Genomic DNA, 27,236 nt, shown 5'->3' with positions numbered 1-27,236 from the left:
ACCAGGGCTAGGTCATGCCTTTGAGTTCAATGAACCTTTATAGAGGTACTTATATATCACCCATTAATAAGGTCCTCACATTGGTAGTAGAATTTGATCCCATGACCTTTTGGATTCTGGGTCAAATTCTTACCAATTGGATTAACATTTGTTATTTTAATTAGCTGTTTCAAACTAACAATTAATTACATTGTTATCATTAGTCTTATTTTAGACCTAATGAGCCCATCACTTTCCAAAGTATATATATATATAGTGAAGTTTTCTTCTCCTTGTTCTTAAACCTAAGAAGCTTTGAGCCTATCTAACATGGGAAATCTTTGCTTTCAATTCTCCTTGATCATGTTCTTCATGCTTTGTCTTGTGGTTTGCCCGTCTTTATGTCAATCCAATTTTACCCTAGATGGCTTGGCACTTCTTGCTTTTAAATCTTCTGTAAGGGACCCTTACAATCACTTGAAAAATTGGTCCAACTCCTCATCTTTTTGCAGCTGGTTTGGTGTCACATGCGATTCTAAAAGTGAGAGAGTGACAATCTTGAGCCTTTCTGAGATGGGTCTCGAGGGAACCTTACCTTCACAAATTGGAAATCTGTCCTTCTTAATAAACCTTGAACTACAAAGCAACAACTTTCATGGCAAATTGCCGAAAGAGTTGCTTCATTTGCACAAATTAGAAAAACTAAACTTGAGTTATAATAATTTTAGTGGAGAAATTCTAACTTGGATAGGAAGCTTGTTTATGCTTAAACATTTGAGTCTTGCCAATAATACTTTTGGAGGTATCATCCCTCCAAGTATATTCAATATGTCTAAGTTGGAGACCTTGGATTTGATGTCTAATTCTATCAACGGACCTATTCCATTTGATATTGGAAGACTTCAACACCTGAAATTTTTGCGCATTTCTAGAAACATTCTTTCAGGAAATATACCTCCAACTATCTCTAACTTATCATCACTTGAACACATCTCTTTGTCTCTCAACTTCTTAGAAGGTATGGCTTGTATATATAATATGTGATATAAACATTTATTCTATCTCAAATTTGATGAATTTTTTTGTGTGCACATATATAGGCATAAACATTTATTCTATCTCAAATATTTGATATTGTTGTATTTTTTTGTGTGCATATATATATATATATATTTGTGTGTGTGTGTGTGTGTGTGATATAAACATTTATTCTATCTCAAATATTGAGCAGAGATCAAATTATTCAATGCATATAAGATACAACAATAATTCGTTCCCAGAATTATGTGTTACTCAATTTTCTTTTAATGCTATACTTCTTTACACTTTTTTCACCTTGATATTTTTTTATACTAGCACTCACCAAAAGTAGAAGGTTCTTTTTTTTTTTTGGCCATATTGCAGGACATATTCCCAAAGAAATGAATAAGCTTACAAAGCTGAAAAACATGTTCATGGGTATGAACAAGTTGTCTGGTCAAGTACCAAGCATTGGAAATTTGATCATGCTTGAAAATTTATATCTTGCAAGCAATAACCTCCAAGGTACATGTTCAACGAATCGTAATTTGTTACTATTGTTTTTCTTTTATTTTTTAACGATCTTAGCATCATCATAAACAACTTTTTTGAGTGACAATAATTTTTGGAGTAGAATCCCTTCAAATATAGTCCAAGTTGACTATACTTCATGTTTAGGAGATAATACTTTAATAAGTTCATGCCACAAAAGAAATCAAGGGCCTATTTTTTTAAGATTAAGTGATTTTTAAATAGTTTAAGGATTTTGAGCTTTTATGTTTGGTGAATATCAAATAAATCCCTTTAAAATAGGAAAATCATAATTTGACCTCCCAAAATGATATAATGATAATGAGGTCCTAAAGGACTTTTTTCAGATTGAATTTCTATATGAAATTACTTTAGTATCTATTTGCAACTAGTTTTATATGGTTCACAAGTTTAGTATAAATGTTTATAAATCTAGTTTTATTAATGACTAAAACAAATTAAAAAAATCTAAGGTTTTAAAAACCAAACCAATTATCAAATTGGATGAGGTACTGGTGCAAGGATCAATGGTTCAATTGTGATCTAACCATGGTCCAACTAGTTATAATTTACTTAGGAGTACATACATACAGATATATATATATATATATATATAAACCGTAAACTAAATTCATTTATATTAATAAAAATAATATTCAAATAAAAATATTAATATAAAAATATCATTAATTATTTATAAAAATTTCTTTTAATTTTGCTTATAATTATAAGAATAATATTTTAGTAAATTTTATTTCATTTCTTCTCTTTTCTACAAGAATAGATAACATTTAATAAGATGCTTTTGTAATTTTGTTAAAAAGTACTCCCTCTGTCTTAAAATATAAGAAGCTTTTAGGAAAGATTCATCGTCCCAAAATATAAGACACTTTGTAAAAATAAGGTTTCATTAATAAGATTTTTTTAATATTACCCTTTCATATATTCTCTCTTTTTAATATTCTTTCATCAATGGAGTATTAAATGAAGGGTATTTTTAAAAGTTCATATTTTGTCTTAAAAAGGTAAAATTATAAAGTCTATTTAATGAGTTTTATTGGTACATTAAATTTTATCTCAAAGTGTCATGTAATTTGGGACAGAGGGAGTAACATTTAATAATATTAAGATGACTTTTTTTTTTTTTTACCCAAACTTTTACACTGCTTTAGAAATAAATATTTTTATCTCCCTCCCATTCCATCATCCTGCTTGCTGCCACTAGTCCTAATTTTGATAACATACTAATAATAATAATAATAATAATAATAATAATAATAATAATAATGTCTCGAAATTAATGGCTGTGCACGCGAAGAGGGGAGAGGATCAGCCTATTCCATTCGTCTTCCTCTTTCTTTTGTCTCCGCCGTGAGTTCTCTTCATTTGCAGGACATCGGCTTTCATACCATCTGAAAGCTTTAGGGTGGATCTGGTAGTTTTTCGCACTTTGAAATGCATTTAAGGCAGTCATTTGCTCCAAATATATTCTTTTCTTACCTTTTTTTTTTTCCCCTTGTGAAATCCCTTTCTTTCTTCATCTCTGTCTTTCTTTGGCCTCTTTCGTTCGTTGCTTTTTCCTTTTTTTCAGATCTAGTTTTTCAAACCTTCCAACTCGTTTGAGCCGTCGATTTTTGCAGTATATTTGGTTTGCTGATCGGGTTTCTGGTTTTTGACCGGTTCTCTTGGCGGTAGGTTTACTGGTCTTCACCGGACCACCAGCTGGTTGCCGGTCCAGCTAGTTTAGTAGGCTACTTTAGTCCATTTATTAAAGCGTTGAAAAAATCACAAATTTTCATTAGCAATTTCCTTAGTTTAGCAATGTTAAACTAATTTTATATAGTTTATAAATTTAATATAAATATTTATAAGTCTAGTTTCACTAATAATTAAAATAATTTAAAAAATTATCACTTTTTATTAATAAAATTCAACTAATTTTATATGGTTTCCAAATCTGAATAAGTGTTAGTTTCATCAATGACCAAAATGATTAATAAAATGCAAATGATACTAAAGTAATTTCACATAAAAAATTTAATCTCTAAGAAATCATTTGAAATCTCATTATCATTATCACATTTTATGGGATTAAATTATCATTTTTTTTATTTCAGAGATATTTATCTATCATTCTCCCCTTTTTTTTTGAGCTTTTTTTCATTAAAAAAATTACTTATTTTTTCAAAAAAATCTATTTCATAAGATTTTATGGTGACTGTTTAAACTTTTAAAAATAATTAGAATATGAAAAAAGTAAATTTCTAATTATTTTGATAAATAATTTTGAAGAACTGTCAAAAATAATATTATGCAACAGATAGAAGAGAATGTTGTAAAAAATGAAGAGATACACATAGATATATTATAAAATTTGAAAATAATTAAATATTAAATTATTTTTATTAAAGAGAAATATTGAAGAACTATAAAATCTAAAACTAACTAACTAATAATCAATTTTTATTATTACAATCAAACATTAAATAATGTTTTTTATAAAATCTTTATAAATAAATTTATTTTTATAAAATTTTTAAACTCTTTAAAAATTACTTATTTTTTAACCTTAAATAAAGCCCTTTATAAAGAAAATTATTTGGAATGGATTTCATAAAAAGAAAATATTTATTCTATGTTTAAAAATTGTTTATTATTTACTTATTTTTAGATTTTATGATATCTTTATGGATATCTATTTAAAAAAATTAATTTTCTCCCTCCACTAAAAATTATAAAATATTTTTTGAGAAATTAGATATTAAAAAATATAAGATATTCTGTTAAATAATGTGTAATCCACTACATTTTTTTTTCAAAGTTCCTCTATTGAATAAATAACGTTGTATTTTTTAGGGTGAAATATTCTGTTAAATAAGCATAAATATTAAAAGATAGTATTTGTTTAAAGACAAGTACCTACTTTATTGAAGGGTAAAATTCGATTAAAAATACCTCATATTTTTTAATAGAGGAAGTATTTTTTGGTTATCATAAATTTTTATACTGTTTTTGGTGTACCGTGTATTTTTATAATATTTTTGTTCATCTATCATATTTGATTATTTTTAAAAATATTCAAATTAACTTTTTAAAACATTCAGAAATATGTTTTATTTTTCAGATTTTGATTATTTTTAAAATTTTAAACAAATATCATAAAATTTCACAAAATATTTTTTTAAAGGTAATTTTTCATTAAAAAAACTCTAACAAATGGGTCCCAAATTAAATCTTCTAATTTAATCTAATAACTTCTTTTTACGGGATTCTTAAAAATCATAAAATAAATTCATTGGCTTTCATTATGTTTTATTTTTAAAAATTAAAATTCTTCTTTGTCAATTTAGTAAATTATATTTATATAATATATATATATATATAGAAACTCAACAGACTAGATCAAAATTGTTTACGAAAATAAAAATAAAATTGGCGGAGGTGAGAGGCGTAGAATTACAACGTTTTACGCAACAATATTCACAACATTGTGATTTTATTGTGTTGTTATATTGCAGGGGATATTCCCAATGAAATAAGCAATCTTACAAATTTGAACAGCATAGACTTAAGTGGTAATCAATTGTCTGGTCACATACCAAGAGGCATTGGCAAGTTCACTTGGCTTCAAGAGTTATTTCTGGACAACAATAACTTCGAAGGTATACTTCTATCAAATAAATGCTAGTTCTGGTAAATTTTCTGTTAATATGATATTTTATTCACGAGCAATCATAATAGAGTTATTATTGTTCAGTTTTTTTAACCACATTGCAAATGGAATTTTCTTCATAGGAAACATTGAGAATCTCTCAAATCCAAAATTTATAAACATAGATGATGATAACAAGCTTTCTGAGCATAAATTAACCTTAAACATAGATGATGATGATAAGCTTTCTGAGCATTAATTAACCATAAACGGGTACTACAAATTTGACTATTCTTTTGTTTTATTATTTAGGTTTTGACCCACAACTTTCACAACTTGTATACAAATTTAACAGGCTATGTCACCAACTTCAATTTCTTAATTAAAATATATTTGAACTGCACATTATATGTTGGGATTGGTAGCAATTCAAACCATATATATAATTAAGTAAGAATAATAGCTAGGCCTCAGAATATTAAATTAATGACAATTAAGTGTAATGTACACCTAGACATTACTCATGATCACTACACAATCACAACATACATCAATAATTAGGGGTCATTAATCTCTCTTAAACTTACTGTAATCACAAAAGAGTTAAATCAATTAATTATTCAAAATACAAATGAAAACCTTTGAGATCCCAAAAACCCTTTAAAAATGTTATTTGAACTCAAACTTAATTATTTCTAGAAGTATAGGAAGCATGGAAAGCAAAGGAAGCAAAACATAGGAAAATGGGAAGCATGTGGCACAAAAAGGGCAATTTGGCCTCTATGCTATGTGTCACAACTTGTGCACAACATGCCACAATGCACATGCCATTGTCATGATAGCTTTTCATGGCAAACTTTAGACATGAGCTATTTTTGCATTAGATGTTTGATTGGAGTGATACAAGCATCCACGCGAAGCATATTCGATAGTCTAACTAATTGTACAAGTTTCATTATGATTTAAAATTATATGTAAAATTTGGACACCTAAATGCAAAAAGTCAAATTTTATAACCGATATAGGGCATCTAAGTGATCAAATATCAAAACTTATACTATACCAACTCAATTTAGGGCTTCAACCCAATTCAATGAACCAATATACACCTAATTAAACATTAGATACATAGTAAAAAATCAAACACAAAATTTGGTCACTTAATACTCGATTTCACCCCAATAGGGCCAATACCAAAAAATCATAAACAAACACTATTTAGCCTTATCATTGCCACATAATACACTAATGATATGTTTTGATACATATGGATTTTGATTTAGATTTGGATTTGAGCCAAATCCATTGTTTAGGTAGTTAAAAATGAATGGATTTGGATTTGCCTCAAATCCAAATCCATGTTCTACCTCAATCTTTTAATTTGAAATCCATTCTAAACACCTATTATTTCAAATCTAAACTTAATCTCTTTTGTACCTTGTCCCAAATCCATGAAAGCTTGATCGGCCCACTAAAGGTAATTGGACCAGACCGTCAAAGCTGATGAAACCAAGCTACCGCCATTGACTAAGACCAAATTGCTATTGCTGATTGGGACTGCACCATCAGTGCTAACCAAAACTAGATGGCCAACTTCTATTAGAACCAAACCACTCATACCAATAAGGATCGGAGTGCATGTCATAATCTAGACCTCAACTTCCATCATGGCTAGACGGTTGTACCAAAATAGTTGACTTTCACGAAGATCAAATCAATGGCAATAACCTAGACTACACAGTTGACTTTCATCGGATTAGACTGACGGCGATGACTGGGACAAGATGACCAACTTTCACTAGGACTAGGTGGCCTATTTGGACAGGGATTAGATGACCTCATGCAATTAGGATTAGATCACTGGCACTGATCATGACAGGATCATTAACGGGTCCGATACCAGTTAAAGTTGCTAGTTCGGCCCAGACAAAGTTGTTGACCTAGTCTTGGTAGGAGCTAGTTTTTTTATCATAGTTGCAAGCAAAATCCTGATCATCTATAGAGATTTGGTCTCGATTACCTCCCGATAGAAGTTGATCATTTGATCCCGATTGTCACCATCATTTTGATCCTGGCGAAAGTCTGGAGTCTGGTTCCAATGGAAGTTAGTCATCTCGTCCTAGTTATTGTTAGTGCTATAGTCCCAATCAACATTAATAGTTTGCTCCCAGTGGAAGTTGCCATTTAGATCGTCGAGTTTGATTAGAAACAAACTGCCGACGTCATCCATGTTTTTTTAAAATTCAAATATAGAATTTAAAATTTAAAATTTTACTTTTAATCCAAACAAAGGATTTTAATATTATAATTCAACATTTTTTATGTCATCCAAATGAAGAATTTATAATCTATGAATTTCAAATATGAGATTTTAAATTCAAATTTTCAACTTATATCGACCCATCTAAACACAACCTAAATTTACATTGTCATTACATATACACACGTCCCTTGCACTTGTATTAGTATTTTAGCACTTCACCACAAAAATTGTCACATATTCACTATATATAAAATGTTTGGGCTAAAATACAATATAGCATAATATAATACAAGTACAATAAACAAAATGACATGCACTCCTAGTTGGCAACTCATAATATCATATATTTAATTTTATGTACACAACTCATAATAAAATTGGACATTACAAGTGCAATTTAGCCAATCCGCTAGTCCTTGCCTGATTCCTTCCCTTGCTCAATCTTATTGTAGAACTTATAAAATAGTAATCATGGGATGAGATAAAAATCTTAGTAACTAAAATAATTTACATGATCAATTATCATGCCAAGTCATAAACAAGTATTAAAGTGTACAATATCACATACATAGGTAGAAATATTATTACTATAATATAATGTATGATCACTACCCATTCGATCCTCCAATACTCCTAACTAAACTTGAGGGCTATTTCACAAGACTAGATTACATATCCAATTAAAGCTTAGCATCCATTGTAGGGCTATCTAGATTGCATCTCATAGATGATAAAAAGCATAGTCTCCAATACCACACCTATTCGAGCACTAAAGAGAGAAATTCTCCAACACTGCATACTTTCAAGCATTAAGGATAATATATGCTACACCTGGCATCCTGATGTGTTTGTAATGTCATGTGAACTTAATCTCCACTATCTTCACTAGGGTGAACTCCCACCCTTAGTAACTTTCATATTACCACTAGGTCAAATACATATTTCTTACCAAAGAATTATAATCTTTTCACCATATATTCATATACACATTCATCACCATATTAACATGCATTGATATGCACTTTCTAAATATATATAATTAACTAATGTTTTTACTACCCACTTAAAAAAATACAATTTCATATGTCAATACTCTAAATTTTTTCAAATACTTTACTTTTGCAAAACACACACACACACACACACACACACACACACACACAAGCAGCCCACTTGTGTTTGAACTTGGCAAACGTGGTAATGTGTTTTAGATTTACCACCATTGTTAAAAGCACAAGTAAGATTGTCATCTATAGTGAACCTTGTAGTTACAAGTATCATGGGTAATTACTATAGTTAAATAGAGAAAGCAAGCTAGAAGGAGGTGTTAAACAATAAATTATGAAATTAAGAAAGGCAATGAAGTTATTATTTCTGTGCCCTTGTTGCTCCTGTTGTCGGTTCTTGAAACCCTAGAAATGGAAGGTGAATGCTAAGGAAGTAAATAAAGATAAGAAAGTGTGAGACTAGGATAAATACACATTAGTATAGTATTACTGAATTAATCTATATATATAACCATCAAGTGCAATCAAGCAAATAACTTCTACAAACCAATAAATAATGTAAATTATCCAGTTGCATTAACCCTTTTGTTGCTAAAAGGGTTACTTGTGATACTAAATCTCTCTACTACATCTTGAACCTTTAATGAGGTTCCATGCACCTTAATCAACTTGACATAAATACTTTTTAACTAAATTTAGCTACCTAGAATCATTAACTCACATTATCTTCATTTAATAACTAATAAGCTAACCTATGTACATTTTCATCTCCTATAGTTTTACAACTTCAAATCTCAAGCTAGGGTTCGTCTAATGCATTTTAAACAACAACTAGGCTTCATATTAACACTTATCCAAGGTTAAAAAAATTAAATCAAACTTCTAGAGTCTCATGAAATCCTTAAAACATGAACTTATAGCTTCATCAATTTAGGACAACTATACCCACTTTCAAATTCCATGTAAGATATAATGCAGAGGTACACAGCTAAAAAAAAATTTAGTGAAGGATGGATCCCTCGCTAAATGACATATATCTCTCTATAAATGGAATTTAGCAAGGGATTTTGTTGCATAAAAACAACCTTTCTAAATTTAGTGATAAATACATTCCCTCGCTAATTTAGCAAGTAATCCCTCGCTAAACATGCCCATATTTAAAAATGGCCACCTAATGCCACCTCACTGATGCCTCTTCATCAGCTATGTGTGGGTCATCTCATGCCATGTGACCTATATCCTATGCCTCATCACCTACCATATATATGATAAATCATGCCATGTCATCTTCCACCTCACACCACATCACTTACTCACTACTGTGTCACATATTTATTATGTTTCTACTATGGCCAACACTTGAATCCTTGACCTTCCTACCTTCCCTGAGTCTTCTTTGCTAGTTGAATTGAAATGTACCTACAATCATTATATAAGAAATTAAATGTATGTTATTTAACTACACAAATATATCAAATAATATATTATAAAAACACACATGTGTAACACTTGCCTTGAGAGTTAACAAAAACACACGAACCAATAAACTAAGTGTGGCTAAGGAGTTGATCCTAAAACTAACTTAGAAAACAAACAATTTAAATTACCGAACAATCTATACAATAGCAAAACATACCTTTAAAACCTCTTAAAAAAATTTGAAGGGTTACTATATAGCACATAGAAGGAAATTGGGCAAATAGGGTAACTAATTGCTATCATGATAGCATTAATTTGCTGTCATGACAGCCCTACCAGTCAAATTTCTAGGAAGCTCCGTTTCTTCATCTAGCCTATGATCAAAGTAATTTCAAGTCCCATATGTCACTTTTCATGGGTATTAGTAGTGTACCAAATTTTAAAAAGATCTAACGGTCAGATTAAAATTTGAACACTTTACAAGATTGGACAAACTTGCTGTCATGACATCACCTCTGGACCAACTTGTGGAGTGCACCATTTCTTCATTCAAACTCTGATTAGAGTAATTATAGAGCCCACACATCAAATTCAAAGAGTACTACTAGTATACTAAATTTTGAAAAGATCTAATAAACAGATTGAAATTTGTGCGCGTCCCAACCTCAGCTATTATTGCTGTCATGGCAACATCTTCGAACCAAATTTTGAAGTGTTTCGTTTCTCTATTTGATCTCCGATCGAGATGATTCAAAATCCCACACAAATATTATCAATGATTCTAGTTGTGACCTAAATTTCAGGAAAATCCAACGGTCAAATTGATATTTGGACACCTGAATGCAAAAGTATAGCTCTTTAGTAAAAACCATTTTTAAAATTATCCAAATCTTATGGGAACACTTTGGACACATCAAATAGGACTAGGAGCACCTGATAGAACATTTAAAATGATGAAAAAACTCCTTATATCAAAATTTGACCACCTCGGTGCCATTTTACAAAATAGACCCTAAGCCCCTAAAATGCATAAATCACACAAGAATGATCAAAAACCAATCCAAACACCACATACTCATATAAATATACATGCTAAACATTTTTACTTAACTAATAGATCCCCATGGGACTTGCATGCCTACTTTCTTTATCCAAGGTGTATGTTTGCTTATAGCACGAAATTCACAATACAACCCACTTTACATTTGCTTACAGAGTCACATATATTCACATATATACCAAAATAAATATTTGCTTGTAATGAAAACTTGGTCTACCAAATGAGTCTATCAAAATCACACACCATAACCAAGTTTCCTAGTCACAAGTCTACTAGCAAATAAAAGTTCATACAAAGGCATATAATCCACACATATTCATACGCATATATATAATTACATCCTACTAGTACCCTAATTTTAAATACATACTAGTACAAACATGACTTTTTATAGTGGTTAAAAATGACTTTTTACAGTGGTTAAAGAGGCAATATTGTTCTAGGGGGTGTAGAAAGTCCATCTTTGTACATCGATTATAAACTCTATGTAAAAACTAAAATTTTTACATTGGTTATAAAGCCGATGTTGAAAATTATATACAAGAAAATAAAAAAATTTACTTTAACTTTTAACATCGGTTGGCAGCCCAACCGATGTTAAAAGTCCAGTTTTAACATTGGTTTGTTAAAACTAAACTTTTTACACCGATTATTGCCATAACTGATGTAAAAAATATCATATTCTACAATGGTTATGGTAATAACTGGTGTAAAAAGTATTTAAGTTTTTTATACTGTATTTATTTTATTGATTTTACCCATTCCTATACAAAAAAATTGTCAAATCAGACAACTCAATTCATTTACAATTATTTATCAAGTATTTATCAACTATACAAAACTATTTATCTATTAAAAAAACTAACAATTGTCTAAATTGTGTCAACTATCAAAATTAAAACTTGTCTAAAACTAACAAAAAATCTCACAAGTTCTCCATAAAATAGGATGCCTAACGTATATGGATGTCATCAATTTTAGCTTCAGGAAATGCATCTGAATTGTCGAACATCTAAAATTTGATTCACAAAATAGGCGTATTAATCAATCTCAAATAATATAATAAAATAAAACTTTTAAAAATATATTTACCTCTTTTGTAAATTCGATCATGCCCAATGTGATGATATTGAGCATGTGTCTCATGACATATAAACCATACAAGTTCATCCTCATCAGTTGTCTATGACTCTAAATAAGAACAAATCATAAGAAATTAGTAAGAAATCTTAATAATTGAACATATTAATAAAGTATAGCATCACCTTTGGCTCAATCCATGTGGGATCCTTGAGCTCATGTCCATGCTTTTGTAAGAGTACATTTTGATATGTTCTCATTGCCCTATGATCAAAATCACCAAGTTAATAAATAATATATTAAAAAAAATTAATTTAAATAGTTTAGTAAAAGTATTCTTTTAAGTCTATCATCTTCTTCATTTCTTTCCCAATTTTGTCATGGAGGGAGCATAAAAAGACGACAGTGTTGGTCTTCATTGAAAGAACAAATAACTACCATGGTCCCTGCTAAATATGATACAAGTTAAAGTAAATCCATATTGGAAAAAATTAATTATAAATTGATCCTTATAAGTGCACATATGGAGCCATAAAAATGTCCTTTTTAACTTCACATATTCTTTATTGGAGGTACTCGGCCACTTAACTCTGGAGTATTACCTTTCTTTGTCATGTGATGAGGGCAAAGGAATCCAAACTTATCACATTTGCCTGATGTAATGCACAAATGATGAAAGTATCTACAACAATGCAATTATATTAGTTTACTTAACTTGATGATTAAGTTTACTTACAATAATGCAATTATATTATAAAAAACATACTTACATCATAAATAGTTTAATGTGTAGTGTGGTAAGTTGATTATTCGACAGAAGTCGAACCAAATCTTCTCATTTAATTGTCACTATCATGTCTTTCCTACCCACAACCTCTGGATCCATTTCTAAACTCTTGAATTTGAATGATGAATCATATGCCATTAAGATCATTTGCTGATGCGGAATCAACGAGGGTTGTGGAAGTTTCAGGAGATTCGGTGAGGAAAGCTTCTACATAATAAAAAGGCAAGAAATAGCTAATAAAAAACATATATTAGGAAGCTGCTACATAATAAAAATTCATAAAATTTTGTACCACAACTTGAACTAGATTCACAAGTCTCTTGGGCCATAGGATAAAATTGCCAATAGCTTCAACCATGGTCTTCACCTCATCAGTAGGGAATGGAACCAAAGCATCTAGCACTTTTGGATCTACAACCACCACTCTCACTTGATTATCTTGAATTTGCTTGTGGTAGATGGTTGACCCCAAGTTATAGATGCTACCAAGAGCAACTAAGTGTTTATTAGGATCTTCCAGAAATATCTCACACGATTCACCAATGTTGTCACCAGAAAGACCCTCTGACATATGTTTAAGAACATTACTCCCTTTTGTACTATCATATAATTTTTGCAAATCCCATCACAAACCAAGTGCTCTCTTATTTTAGCAACACCTAGTCTCCTCTCATTCAAACAATTAACATAAGGACAATAGAACCTTTTACTATTGTCAACAATATTTTTCTTAGCAAATTCTAAAAATTCTTTCACTCCATTATCATACTCGTCACTCATTCCTAAAGAATACTAACTAATGTTATTACCTTCAAACTATTTCAAGAAACTAAATTCCTAATTAACTTAAGATTTGAAAAAATTTTGGTAGAGTCTCCCCTGAAAATTGGATCTCCCAAGACTTTTAAAAAAAATTTACAAGAGAAAATTGACAATTTTAAACCAAATAAATAATCACATGCAACAACCTGAGGCCTTATAAAACCACTAACAGCATTCCCAGCAATAATCAATATCATTAAAGACTAAATTTAAGCAATTTAGAGGAAAGAATGAATTTAAAAAAAATTTCAACAGAGTCTCCCCTAAAAATTGGACTTCCCAAAAGTTTTAGAAAATTTTACATGAGAAAATTAACAATTTTAAACCAAATAAATGATCACATGCAACAACCTAAGGCCTTATAAAGCCACCAACAGCATTCCTAACAACAATCGATACTATTAAAATCTAAATTTAAGTATTATAAAATCAAAAAATTTATATTCAAAACATACTTGGGTGGCGGCAACTGCAGTAATGGCTCAGTACTGAAAGAGTGAGGAGGGGAGAAGGAGTGGTGGTAGGGCAGAGGCACTGAGGAGGGCGAGGGGGAGCAGAGGGGGAGAGGTAGGGGGAAGGGGAGGGGGGCGTGCTAGAGGGAGGGGGAGGGGGCGGCAAGGGGGAAGAGGAGGAGAAGGGGGCGTGCGAGAGGGAAGGGGAGGGGGAGGGGGAGGGGGAGGGGGGCGGTGAGCAGCGAGAAGGAGAGGGAGGAGGAGGGCAGGCAGTGAGGGGGAGAGGGAGAGGGGGGCGCCAGCTGCGAGAGGGAGGAGGGGAAGGAAATGAAGGAGGAAATGAGAGAAAGGGAGGGGGTCAAAGCAGAGCAAATGAAGGGGAAGGAGACTATGCAAGTTTGTGTGGGAGAAAAAGGAGGGTAATTTAAAAAATTTTCTATACTGGGTGGACCTCCACCCGGTGTAGAAAGCTTACTTTTTACCCCGGGTGGACCTCCACCCGGTGTAAAAAACAATTATTTTACACCAGGTGGAGATGTAGAAAAGTAGCTTTCTACACCAGGTGACTGCACCTGGTGTAAAAAGTTTGTTTTTTACCTCCACCCGGTGTAAAAACTATCAAGTACTTCAACATAATTACAAAAATGCCACTGCCTTAACTTTTTACACCTTTTGCCTTCCAACTGATGTAAAAAGTATCCTGTAAATTTCATATTTTGTACTAGTGACATTACAATAGATTTGCTCAAAACAAAGGGGTTGTAGTTCTTTACAATTTACAAATAATCCCTAGCTCTGCTTCTTTCCTTGTCCACCACTGGATTTTTCTCCTAGATCTGTAAATATTGTTAAAAAAGGGGTGAGACAACCACAGTTTCAGTAATAGAAAAATCTACATTTATTATTACAAAGTAAGTCATAGTCGAATAAATAAATAATAGATTAAATATGACATATAATTTAGTCATTTACAATGCATAAATACATGACATAGGCCGATATGACCTTTCCTGACTGACAAAATGCCCCTTGGTACTCTTTAGCTCGTAGGTAAATCTTATACCCACTTGTACCTCCACAAGTGCAAAATATAATTCAAGATATGATCTGATCCACCGAACTGCCTATGTCCCTTCAGTATGAATCCTGAGCAATCAAAGCTAACTCCCTCCCAAAGCTAACCCGACTGACTCTCCATATAAGGGCTACCTTGGCCTAACTCAACCTCACATTTCATATGTTGGATTCTTTCCCCTACTGAGAGGTGTCGAATACTCAATCCACTAACCACTTTAGTATACTGAGTCCACAATACGAAAGGCAATATTGAGTACCAGTAGTGTGCCATAAAATATCATAAGTCCACACCTTCCCATTGGTGAACTCCAACTAAGATCATACCTTTCAATCTTGTCTACATTTCCTAAGTATTGACTACTTTAACACTCTAAGGTAGTATAACATATATCACTCCTCCCTTAAGCGATTCCTCAACCTATCTAAGGTGCCTAGCCTAGTTATACTTCCTTAAGTGCAACTTCCATTTCTATAATTACAATGCATGCAAACAACCTCATTTCTATAAAAACATTGTTGTTAAACAAATAGAAAACATATATGCACTGTTATCCAAGTAGTACCCCATAAGCTTTTATAAAACACAATTAATTACATTTAATCATTTAAAACATGTAATGCATGATAGTTAGTAATATTTATTCAAAAATAGATAAACAAAGCAATAAGAAATATAAATCCCCCTGTTATTTCAATCCTTTCGTACTAAATGGATTTTTCCTTGTACAAAAATAAGATTTGACTTGTCCCTTAACTTCCGAAAAAATTTCATCAACAATCCCTCAACATATAAGTGATTCACATCCCTTGTCATGGAAAATAGCATACACTACTACAAAAAAAGCTTTTTACGTTGCTTTCTTAAGGCATTTCACGTCCCTATCGTGAGGGACATAGATTCAAGCGACATAAAAAGTTAGTTTATCTACGTTACTTTTATGAGGGTCATAGTTTTTGAAAAACCACGTCACTTTTTGTAAAAAAAGGACGTGGTTTCTCTAAAAATCACATCCCTGTTTTACAAAGAGGGATGTGGATCTCAGAGAAACCACATCCCTTTTTTACAAAAAGTAACATGGTTTCTCCTGAAAAAAATATTAAAATAATTTAAATTTAAATATTTGTCATTCCCATTTCATCATTCCAGTTAGCTATACATTTCACAGACCTAAAACTAAAATAAAAGAAAAATAAAACCATACTAAAATTGATGAAGCAACCAAAGATACTGGAGAAGGCTCAAGCAGATGTTAGAAATATCTAAAAAGAAAAAAGGTTTGTAGGTGAAAGTGACACTAACCAAATATTGCTCGCTTAAAGGAAAGAGGAGGAGAAGCCGTGGGTCTTGAAGCTGTTCATCGAATGAGGGATAGAGGAGGACACAAGAAGAGAGAGTTATCTGTTGAATGCTCACCGTTAAATGCTAGCCTTAGGTCTCTATTTAGTCTGTTAGCCATAGATCTCAATGCTGTAGGTTTCAATGCAGTGGGAAGGAGAAGAAAGAGTTGTGTGGAGGAAAGGAGAGATCTGCAGTGGTGAAGAGAAGAGAGACGTGCTACCATTGAAGAGAAAGAGGGATAGGAGTTAGGTTTCAAAATACAGAATGATGGAGTGAGGGAGGAGCTCGATCTAATTTACAAAAGCTGATTAAAATCCATGTCACTTTTAAAAAAATGATGTGGATATTGTCCATAAATTAATAATTTAAAATAATTTATTTTCTATAATCTATGTCCTTTTTTTAAAAAAAAAAGCTACGTGGATAACTTACCATATCACTTTTTTAAAAAAAAGCGACGTAAAAAATGTCCAGAAATTAATAATTTTAAATAATTTATTTTTTATAATCCATGTCTCTTGTTTTAAAAAAGTGACATCTATCCACATCCCTTTTTTAAAAAAGTGAAGTAAAAAATGTTCAAAATTTAATAATTTAAAATAATTTATTTTTTACAATTAACGTCACTTTTTTTAAAAAAATCGACGTGTCCACGTCGCTTTTCAAAATTTAATAATTTAAAATAATTTTTTTTTACAATCCATGCCACTTTTTTTTTTTAAAAAAAAGTGACATGATAAGTTATCTATGTTGCTTTTTTTAAAAAAAGCGACGTGGATTGTAGAAAATAAATTATTTTAAATTATTAATTTTTGGATATTTTTCACGTCGCATTTTTAAAAAAGTAATGTTGATAGTCTTATATATTTAATACTTATTTATAAAATTACCACCGCCTCTATTTTTTATATCATTTTTACAAAATGTGATGCAAATTGAGGGATGTAAGATGTATATTTTATAGTAGTGATAAAAGAAGAATATAACTCATACCATACAATTTAGGTCAATGAACTATAATCCATCCCAATGGTTCATATATTAAACCAACCATTCACATAGTATCAATTAACCACCAAAACCATTTATTAGCCACCACTAGGCCAATTTTTAAACCATACAATTTTTAATTAACCAAAAGCCTCCAATTAGTGTTACCAACTGTCACAATTAGCCCTTACAATGAAAATCAAAGATTAATTTAAATTTTATTTTCTTCAAATAGCATGATTATAACTCAATCAATAGGTTTAAATCATTGAAGAGGAAAAACCCAAACTCTTGGGGTTTGATTTTTGCCTTAAAACTCCCTTTTTCATCCAATTGCCCACTCAAAACATTAGAACACCATATAGAACTTAAAATAACCTCTCAAAGATCTAAAGAAACCAAAGCTTACAAGAACAAAGCCTTTTGGATCAAAATTCAAAATTTACTTCCTTCAAAAACTCAAGAAAACTAAGAGGGAATGAAGAGAATTGAATTAGGGAGTTTGCTTATCATCTAAAGGCCTCTCAAACCCAAGCTCTAGCTCTCTCTCTTTCTAATCTCTTCTTCCTCTTTCTCTCTCGTTCTCTTGTTCGTTGTTTCTTTGCTTTTGTTTTCATTTTCATTTCCGTGTTCTATTTCCTTTTACAAAACTAATCATAATGCTTTGGGAAAGATTACAAAGAAAGGCCCGATATTTTTTATTATAGCACAAAGCTTCGGTCAATTTCAATAATTTTTTTCATAATTAAAAATAAAATAAAACTAAACTTTTACTCAGAGAAATACAAACTCTTAACCTCTATCAAATTATTCTTAATTTTAATTTAATTATAAATATTTTATTTGAAAATAAATTTGAGTCTTAAAAATTTTGGGATGTTATAACATAGATATTATATTTTATTTCTAATTTTTTTTGTAGTAATTAGCTAGGGATAGAGTTTTTTGCTAATTATCTAATTTTAGAGAGAAATAACAATCTCTCACTATTTTCGTTGCTAATCATCTTATTTTAGAAGGGGATTGAGAGTCTCATTATTTTATTTGCTAATTACCTTATTTTAGAAAAGGATTGATAGTCCCTTGCTATTTTCTTTGCTAATTTTAAATTTAGCTACAAAATCAACATCCCTTACTAATTTCCTTGCTCATTTGGCATTTTAGAGAGGAACAAGCAATCTCTTGCTAAATTCACTCACTAATTCATGTCTTTCTAGTAGTGGTAGAAGAGAGGAGTATGAAGCTTACCCAAGAGTTTGAAGGTCTAAATTAGCTTCCAAATTCACCCAAATTGAAGCCCTAGCAAAGGTCCAATCTTCATCCTTTAAGTTTTGTGGTTTTCCCCCAACGACATCTGATTTTTCAAGCTGATTTCACATCTTTATGTTGTTGCCAGAAATGTGCCATATGCCGCAGCATGTGGTGTACATGTTGCAGAATGTGACACAATAAGCAAAGTCTCATTGCTCTCCAATTCCAACCCAATTTGATCCAGCTTCCACCCTAACCCAATCTTAGAGCTATCTATGATCCAAAATGTTAATTAAAAACTTGGAAAATAATTAAGTTAATTGATCAACTAATTTATTAATTTACCCTTACTTAGAAATTTATTAAAATTTAGGATGTTACATTAAGTCTTCCATGATTTTTTTTTCAGAAAATAAGTTGAAAATATTGATATAGATAATTACAAATCTAGGAGTTTTATTCACAAATAAGTATTTAATTATGAAATGTAATTCTTAGATTGTAGCATAAATTTTTATTTGTAATTATTTGAATTGATATTTATAATTTATTTTCTTAGAAAATTTTGTTGGGAATCTACCTGTAATTAATTCAATCTTTTAGAACCAAATTCTCATTCTCTCTATAATTAATGGAAATTTGTCCTTTTGGTTTCCCAAGTTATCCTAACACTCGGCAACCATGGGATTAATCACTTGAAAAATATAAGAGCCATTTAAGATAATTTGTCCTTTGTTTTCATTTAAACAAGCTTCGTATTATTTAAAAAAATAGTTTTTTAGGAAAAGTTAAAAAAAAAAAGGCTACCCCTTATTAAACTTGTTAACAAGAAAAACAAGTCAAAATAAAAATAAATAAATACTCAATAGGCTATTATAGACTAAATTGTTTTCAAAACATAGAACAAAAATTATGATATATATATATATATATATATCATAATTTTATTGATGAGTTAAGTGTTTGCACAGCTTTTGAATATATAAATCTATATATGAGGCCAATAAGACAATAATGCTATAGACATATATAATCTTATTTTTATTTAGGTCACTAACTTTGAAACACAAAATAACTTCAAATAACATGGAAATGCGTTCCACAAACTTAAGTATTTCCCATTTTACTTACAATGATGCATTGTCACTTTTTTTTTTTTTCCTGTTTGCAGGAAATATTTCCAATGAAATTATAAGTCTCGCAAATCTGGAGATCATGAGCCTAAGTGTTAATCAGCTATCTGGCCCCATACCAAGAGGCATTGAAAGTTTGACTATGCTTCAACAATTGTATCTTGATAGCAATAATTTAGAAGGTACGTTTCACCATATTATAATGTACTACCACCAAATTATAATTTAGAAGGCTTTTTTAGTAGTAGTGATGTGATCATTTATACATGCATTAGCATTAGACCTCGGAATTCTGATAGACCTTTTCAAGCTGGCCGAACTTATTCAAGTTACCTTAAATAAGCTTGACTATACAAAAGTCCAAAGTACACCGAGACTGGCCAAAAGTAGTTTGGGGTTAGTCCTTTAACCTGAATTCCCCCCCCCCTAAAAACTCACACAATCCTATGATCAAACATAATAAGAATTAGACACAGAAACCAACACCCAGCACCCAGCAAGAATTAAAACTAAAATTCTATCAACAGTCGATTAAGCAATATTTATGAAGAAAAGGATAAATGGACACGAATCGACTTTCAAGAAGAAATGGAAAATCGTGAAACTAGTAAGAGCCAATAGAGAGCTTAGAGGATATTGTAAATAATATACATTAAACAATTATAAAATAAATTAATCCATAATCATAAAACTAAAAATTGATGGTGTTCGAAATTCGATCCAAACCAATTACATAAAACAAAACCGAACCAGACCCACATAGATGTTCAAAACTGATTATAAATGAGTTTGGTTTACCTTTTCTTTTGACAAAATTGATTGGTTTAATTTAGTTTGGTTCAAGTTTTTGACTCTTGAAACTTAAATCAAATTGAACATTATATCTTTTTCTTTTTTTGTCGAATGAACCTTATATCTATTTTATATATTTTAATAAATTTTTCTAAATTTTTTTCTCTTTCTCAAATTTAGTTATATGTAAATTACTAGTTAAAAATATGTTGCAACTAGTTAAATGTTGTTTATAATTATTTATGATAATTTTAAAATTTTATAATCAAGTACTTTAAAGATAACGTATTAGTTTTTAATGTTTAAATATGCTAATTAATTACTAAAAAATCTTTTTTTTTCAAGAGATTTTTTCATTGAAAATATTAATTAATAGTTAAAAATTATTAGTAAATATGCGTGCATGTGCATATATTGATTATGAAAAATATCTAGACAAAACTCAAACTTGATCTATACCTAAATTGAACCTAACCAAATTGATTTGTTAAGGAAAAAAAAAACTAAATAGATTCCCAGCTTTGGTTAATCGATTGGTTTGGTTTTTCCTCAAATACTAACAATTGAATTAAAAATATTCATTTAAAGTTAATGAAAACTTTTAGGTTTTAACTTATTTATATAATTTTATCTTTTAAGTTGTTTTAAAAAATAAAAACCTATTTAGTAGGTTACTAGGTTTTGCCCTCTCCATTCTTCCAAAAAAAAAAAAGCATTTAGTAATATAAATTTGATTTTGAATTATTTTTTTCCGAATTGCATTGACCAAAATATAAATTACCATTTTTCATCTCCCTCCCTTTCTAGTCTCTTCCCAAATAAGGGAAAAAACTAATCGCATTTGTACTCTTATTAACAATACCTCATCTTCTTCACTCCTCTTCTCTTTGCCGTTGAGTTAGAAATTGCACTACAAGATTTTCATCCGATCTAGTGATTTCATGAGAGATTCGGCGGTATGATGACCGAATAAACATATTTAGGATGGTGGCTTACTATAAAATGACTTCTCTTGATTCTTTTAGGGATATCACTCCAAAGTCCCTCATAGGAACTCAAACTACAATAAAGTCCCATAAAATGGACAAAATACCCCCAAGTCACAAATCTTTTATTTTAAATATATTTTTTCTTAAAACACTATTCAGCACTAGCCATTGAAGCTCCGACCGACCATCGAGGATTGAAACCCCAGCACCGCAAGCAAATTAATAGTAATGAGTTGGCCATGGCAGGATCTGAGAATACAATTACCCCTTGGATCCCAAGATGTTATGGCACAACTAGACCATTGAACTTTGAACCCATTTGATATATGTATGCATGTGCGCACGCAAAATATTATGTATATATATATATATATATATATAAAGAACTTAATGTCAATTATAAAACATTAGTAGTCAATGTCAATTTTCCTATTGTCATTTTCCCTTGCCTTGTTGTCATTGCCCTCTACCTCGTTGTCAATATCACACTAGTTACTTACAACAAGGCAAAGGGCAATGACAATAGGGCAAGGAGAAATGAAAACTGGGTATAGGGCATATTGATTACTGAAATAATTTCAAGTGTAATAAGTTCATGATAAAATGCATAAGTTATATCACACCAATTATTTTAATTGTCAATGTCCTTAATTTGCCCTATTGTCATTGCTCCTTGCCCTGTTGTCATTGCCCTTTGCTCATTGTCAATATTGCACAGTTATTTACAATAAGGCAGGGGACAATGACAACATAGCAAGGGAAAAATAACAACAGGGCAAAGTTCATTGATAGCTTAAATAATTTGAAGTGTAATTAGCTCATAATAAAATGCACAAGTTATAGTACACCAATTATTTCAGTGGCCAATACTCCTTGCCTTGTTGTCATTGCTCTCTATCTCATTGCTAATACCACAACAATGCAAAGGGAAATGACAACAGGGCAAAGGTCATTAACTAGTAATGTTTTGTAATTGACATTAAGTTCTTTATATATATATATATCTCAAACGTGTTCAACAATCTAGTGGTGCCATAAGCTTTTTGGATCCAAGAGGTCGTGTCCTCAAATCCTCCCATGACCAGCTCATGATCAATAATTCATTTGGTGGCATTGGAGCTCTGGTGGTCAGTAGTGGGCTCCAGTGGCTTGCAGTGAATAGTTTTTTAATAAAAAAAAAGTAAGGGTGTTTTAGTAATTAAATATAAAGTATATTTAAAATAAAAGATTTGGGACTTGGGGGTATCTTGTCCATTTCATGAGACCTTATTATAGTTAGAGTCCTTGTAAGGTACTTTGGAGTACTAATTTTTTTCTTTGAATCATTCTCATGCCCCTAATTTTCATCTTCAATCATTACCTCTTTCATCTGTTTGTTTTCTTTAAGATCTAATGCTTGAATTGATCGATGGACCAACCAACCTGTTTTTCCTACACCCCGACGAATTTGTTGACTCGTTTTTAACTAGTTCACTACACATATAATTTAATGGTTTATGCTAGACTAGACCACCAATCCAATTAGTTGATCGTTCCAATTTTTAAAACCACAATTTAACATATTATTTAGGTTTTTAATAGTATGCACTGAAAATAATTTTTTAAGCTTAGGTCACCAACCTAAAAACGCATTATCCACTGCTAAGAATGTTACTACAAGAGCATTTATTTAGTTACACCTATAGGAGCGTTTTTGAGGGGGAAAAAAAAAAAGCAACCATAAGCGGCATCTAGACTATAGGAGTGTTTCTAAATAAATGCAGCGGAATTATATAAAAAAATATGAAATAAATTTTTTGGTCGCCCAAACTATCCTCACAGCTGGCAGCCATAAAATTAATCTCTCAAGGAATCTGAGTGCTATTTAACTTGTTGTCTCCCAAGAAATGTTTTTCCATACATACTTCTATAGACCCGTACTAAGTTGTTGCAAAGGCCCAAAATCCATCACAAATCTGTCTCTAATTTCATTGCAAATCCATCACAAATTTATGTTTTTTTAGTAGTTGGTAAATCTAAATAGTTTGATATTTTATAATGTTCTTTATATTTTACATTAACTTTTGTTAATACTTTAGTTAATATATGTATTCTAGGATCAATATCTATGGAAATAGGTAATCTTCAACAACTTGAGATATTACAATTGTCTCAAAACAAGTTAACAGGGTCTATTCCATCAAAAATTTTCAACATGTCAACTTTGGAAGTTCTATCTCTCTCAAACAATTCTCTAACAGGAAGTTTTCCATCAAATTTTGGACTTGGCCTTTCCAATCTACAAATGCTTTATTTATGGGGCAACAAACTTTCTGGAAAAATCCCAAATACTATATGCAATGCTTCTAAGCTAACCATTTTGCAGTTGCAAAACAATAATTTTGAAGGGGTTTTACCAAACACACTTGGACATTTAAGATACTTAGAAACCCTTTGGATATATGATAACAATTTCGCCACTATAGATGCTTCTGATTCTGAAACTAGCTTTTTCAACTCATTGTCAAATTGTAGACATTTGAAAAGTTTGATTCTCCCAAGGAATCCATTGCATATGAAACTTCCCAAGTCAATTGGAAACTTGTCTGATTCTCTACAGGTGCTAAATATTGACTCTTGTGGGGTTGATGGTAACATACCATTAGAAATTGGGAATCTATCTAACTTGTTTGAGTTGTCTTTGGCTGAAAATTTTTTAAATGGATCAATGCCAACAGAAATTAGCAACTTACAAGCTCTTCAGAATTTGAATCTTGAAGGCAATGAGTTAGATGGCTTGATTGTTGATGAGCTTTGTGAAATTAGAAGACTTTCCTATCTTGATTTATCTCGAAACAAATTATCTGGAGCAATGCCACCTTGCTTAGGAAATCTTATGTCCTTGCAAAATCTTTACTTGGACTCCAATAAGTTGATTTCTAAGATACCTTCTTCCTTTTGGAATTTAACTAGTATATTGGAAGTAAATCTATCTTCCAATATTTTAGTTGGAAATCTATCATTCAAGATTTGTAACATAAAAGAACTTATATCATTAGATTTATCAAGAAATCATATATCAGGCATCATTCCATCAGTGATAGGTGGCTTGCAAAATTTGCAAATTCTCTCATTGGCCAATAACAAGTTGCAAGGGAAGATTCCTGAATCACTTGGGAATTTGTTAAGCTTAGTAAAGTTAGACCTTTCCCAAAATCGGTGAGATTCCTAAATCTTTAGAATCACTTATATCCCTTAAGTATGTCAATCTCTCTTATAATGACCTACAAGGTGAGATTCCAAGTGGCAGAGTCTTCAAAAATTTAACGATTGAATCTTTCATGATGAATAAAGCACTTTGTGGTGAGCCACAAATGCAAGTGCCTCCATGTAGAAACGGAGCAAGAAAAAGGTCGATGGCAAATATGATTTTGTTGAAATGTGTATTGCCCGTGGTTTTGTCAATAACTTTGATTCTTATAGGCATTATCCTCCTTCAACAAAAACGAATAAATTCTAGACAAACAATTATAAAAGTTTTATCTTCCTTAGGAATGCCAAGAAGGATTTCTTATTTTGAAATTTTGGATGCAACTCAAAGATTTGATGAGACTAACTTACTTGGAAGGGGGAGTTTTGGTTCTGTGTTCAAAGGAAAGCTTTCAAGTGGAATGATAGTTGCAGTTAAAATATTCAATTTTGACTCTGAAGCATTGTCAAGGAGCTTTGAGGTAGAATGCGATGTAGTGCGTAATTTACGCCATCGCAATCTGGTGAAGATCATTAGCAGCTGTTCCAATGTTGACTTCAAGTGTTTGATAATGGAGTTCATTCCTAATGGAAGCCTTGAAAAATGGTTATATTCTGATAACTATCATTTGGATTTTCTACAAAGGTTGAATATAATGATAAATGTAGCATTTGCATTAGAATATCTCCATCAAGACTTGTCAATACCGATAGTCCATTGTGATTTGAAGCCAAGTAACATTTTATTAGATGATAATATGGTTGCCCATGTAAGTGACTTTGGAATTGCCAAATTTTTAGATAGGGGAAAATCCAAGACACACACGGAGACAATATCTACAATTGGTTATATTGCACCTGGTAATCATCCTGAATCTTGATTCTTCTTACTTACATTTATATTCCAATTTGCATACACATCGATGTTGACAAAGATTAGCTTGAATTTTTTCAGTTTATTATTTCTTTTACAAAAATCCCTTTAGATTAAATCTTATATATATATATAGTCACTCTTTTTTCTCAGATTAACAATATCGAATGAAATTAGATAATAATAAATTAGTTATTATTTATGAGAAATGATGCACTTGTTACAACACATTATATTTTTGTACATTAGATTAAATCTTATATATATAGTCACTCTTTTTTCTCAGACTAACAATATCGAATGAAATTAGATAATAATAAATTAGTTATTATTTATGAGAAATGATGCACTTGTTACAACACATTATATTTTTGTACATGAGTAGTTCGATTGACGAACTACAGCACGTTATTAAAATAATCAGTGTAGAACAATTGCACTTGAATCTAATTCACCTAATGCTTATATAAAATTTTTATTGGGTATTTCCTTATAATATGAGGGAGGTTTTTATATTAAGAAAAGAACTTATTTAACTAATTTAGCATACTTATGTTGAATTATTTAATTTACTTGTAAACATGAATAAGATGGCGTGCTAATGTATGTGGTTGTATTCTGCCCAAAAAAAAAAAAAAAAAAAAACCATGCATGTGGGTGCACGTTCAACACTGTAGTACGTGATTTTAATATAGTGTATATAATAATTTGAGATATATATTTCTTTCAAAAATATATCCCATATATTGTATTTGATGAGAATGTTTTCTGAAAGTTTTTATGTGATCTAAAAACCAAACATTTAAGGGAATAAATTTGACTGTTATTTTAAATCTATTATATATATATATATATATACAAGAAAGTCTAAAGAATACGACAAGAAATGTATAGGAATTTGTGCTATTAATTAGTTCTTATTTTACTTGCTATGTCATATATAAGATACTTGATATTTGACTTGGTTGAATTAAATTATATGCAGAATACGGATTTGCAGGAATTGTTTCAACAAAAGCAGATGTGTATAGCTATGGAATAATACTAATGGAAGTGTTCACAAGGAAAAAACCAACAGAAGATATGTTCATCAATGGATTAAGCTTGAAGACTTGGATAAGTAAATCAATGCCCGATGCATTGATTCAAGTCATGGATTCCAGTTTACTACAAGCCAATGAACAACATGTTGGTAGCATTTTGACAACTACATCTGCTGTTTTTGAGTTGGCCTTGAATTGCTGCTCCGATTTTCCAACAGAACGTTGCAATATGTCAGATATTGTAGCATCATTGAACAAGATCAAGGATTTGTACTATGCAAAGAAGTCAAATTTAAATAAATACTAACTCTATATGCAATTAGTGTTGTTGTTCATCCTTCATTTCTTTTGACTATCTTATTAGAAAATGTTGGATGTAATTCCTTGTGAGAAATGGTGATAATATATTTTTCTAAACATACATAGTATGAGCTGTGAATTTGTAAAA

At 30.8% G+C, this 27,236-nt stretch overlaps 1 protein-coding gene across 4 annotated transcripts; it reads left to right on the top strand.

Annotated features, from left to right (window-relative positions):
- The first annotated feature begins 299 nt into the window (after window positions 1-299).
- Window positions 300-27,236, top strand: LOC129318809 (receptor kinase-like protein Xa21). 4 transcript variants are annotated; one of them, XM_054963772.1, is made up of 6 exons: window positions 300-997; window positions 1,384-1,524; window positions 5,049-5,192; window positions 19,901-20,044; window positions 25,673-25,732; window positions 26,731-27,236. In XM_054963772.1, exons 1-6 carry the CDS (start codon window positions 310-312, stop codon window positions 27,093-27,095), a joined length of 1,542 nt encoding a protein of 513 aa, XP_054819747.1. In that variant the 5' UTR covers window positions 300-309; the 3' UTR covers window positions 27,096-27,236. The 4 variants fall into 4 exon arrangements, with proteins under 4 accessions (XP_054819747.1, XP_054819746.1, XP_054819748.1 ...); XM_054963771.1 differs by having other exon boundaries at window positions 25,175-25,732; XM_054963773.1 differs by lacking the exon at window positions 25,673-25,732.

Source organism: Prosopis cineraria, unplaced genomic scaffold (assembly GCF_029017545.1).
Source record: "Prosopis cineraria cultivar Desert tree isolate PC_DT_omini unplaced genomic scaffold, ASM2901754v1 PC8, whole genome shotgun sequence".
In the NCBI taxonomy this organism is placed as follows: Eukaryota; Viridiplantae; Streptophyta; class Magnoliopsida; order Fabales; family Fabaceae; genus Prosopis; species Prosopis cineraria.
This window is presented reverse-complemented; position numbering and strand designations above follow the sequence as displayed.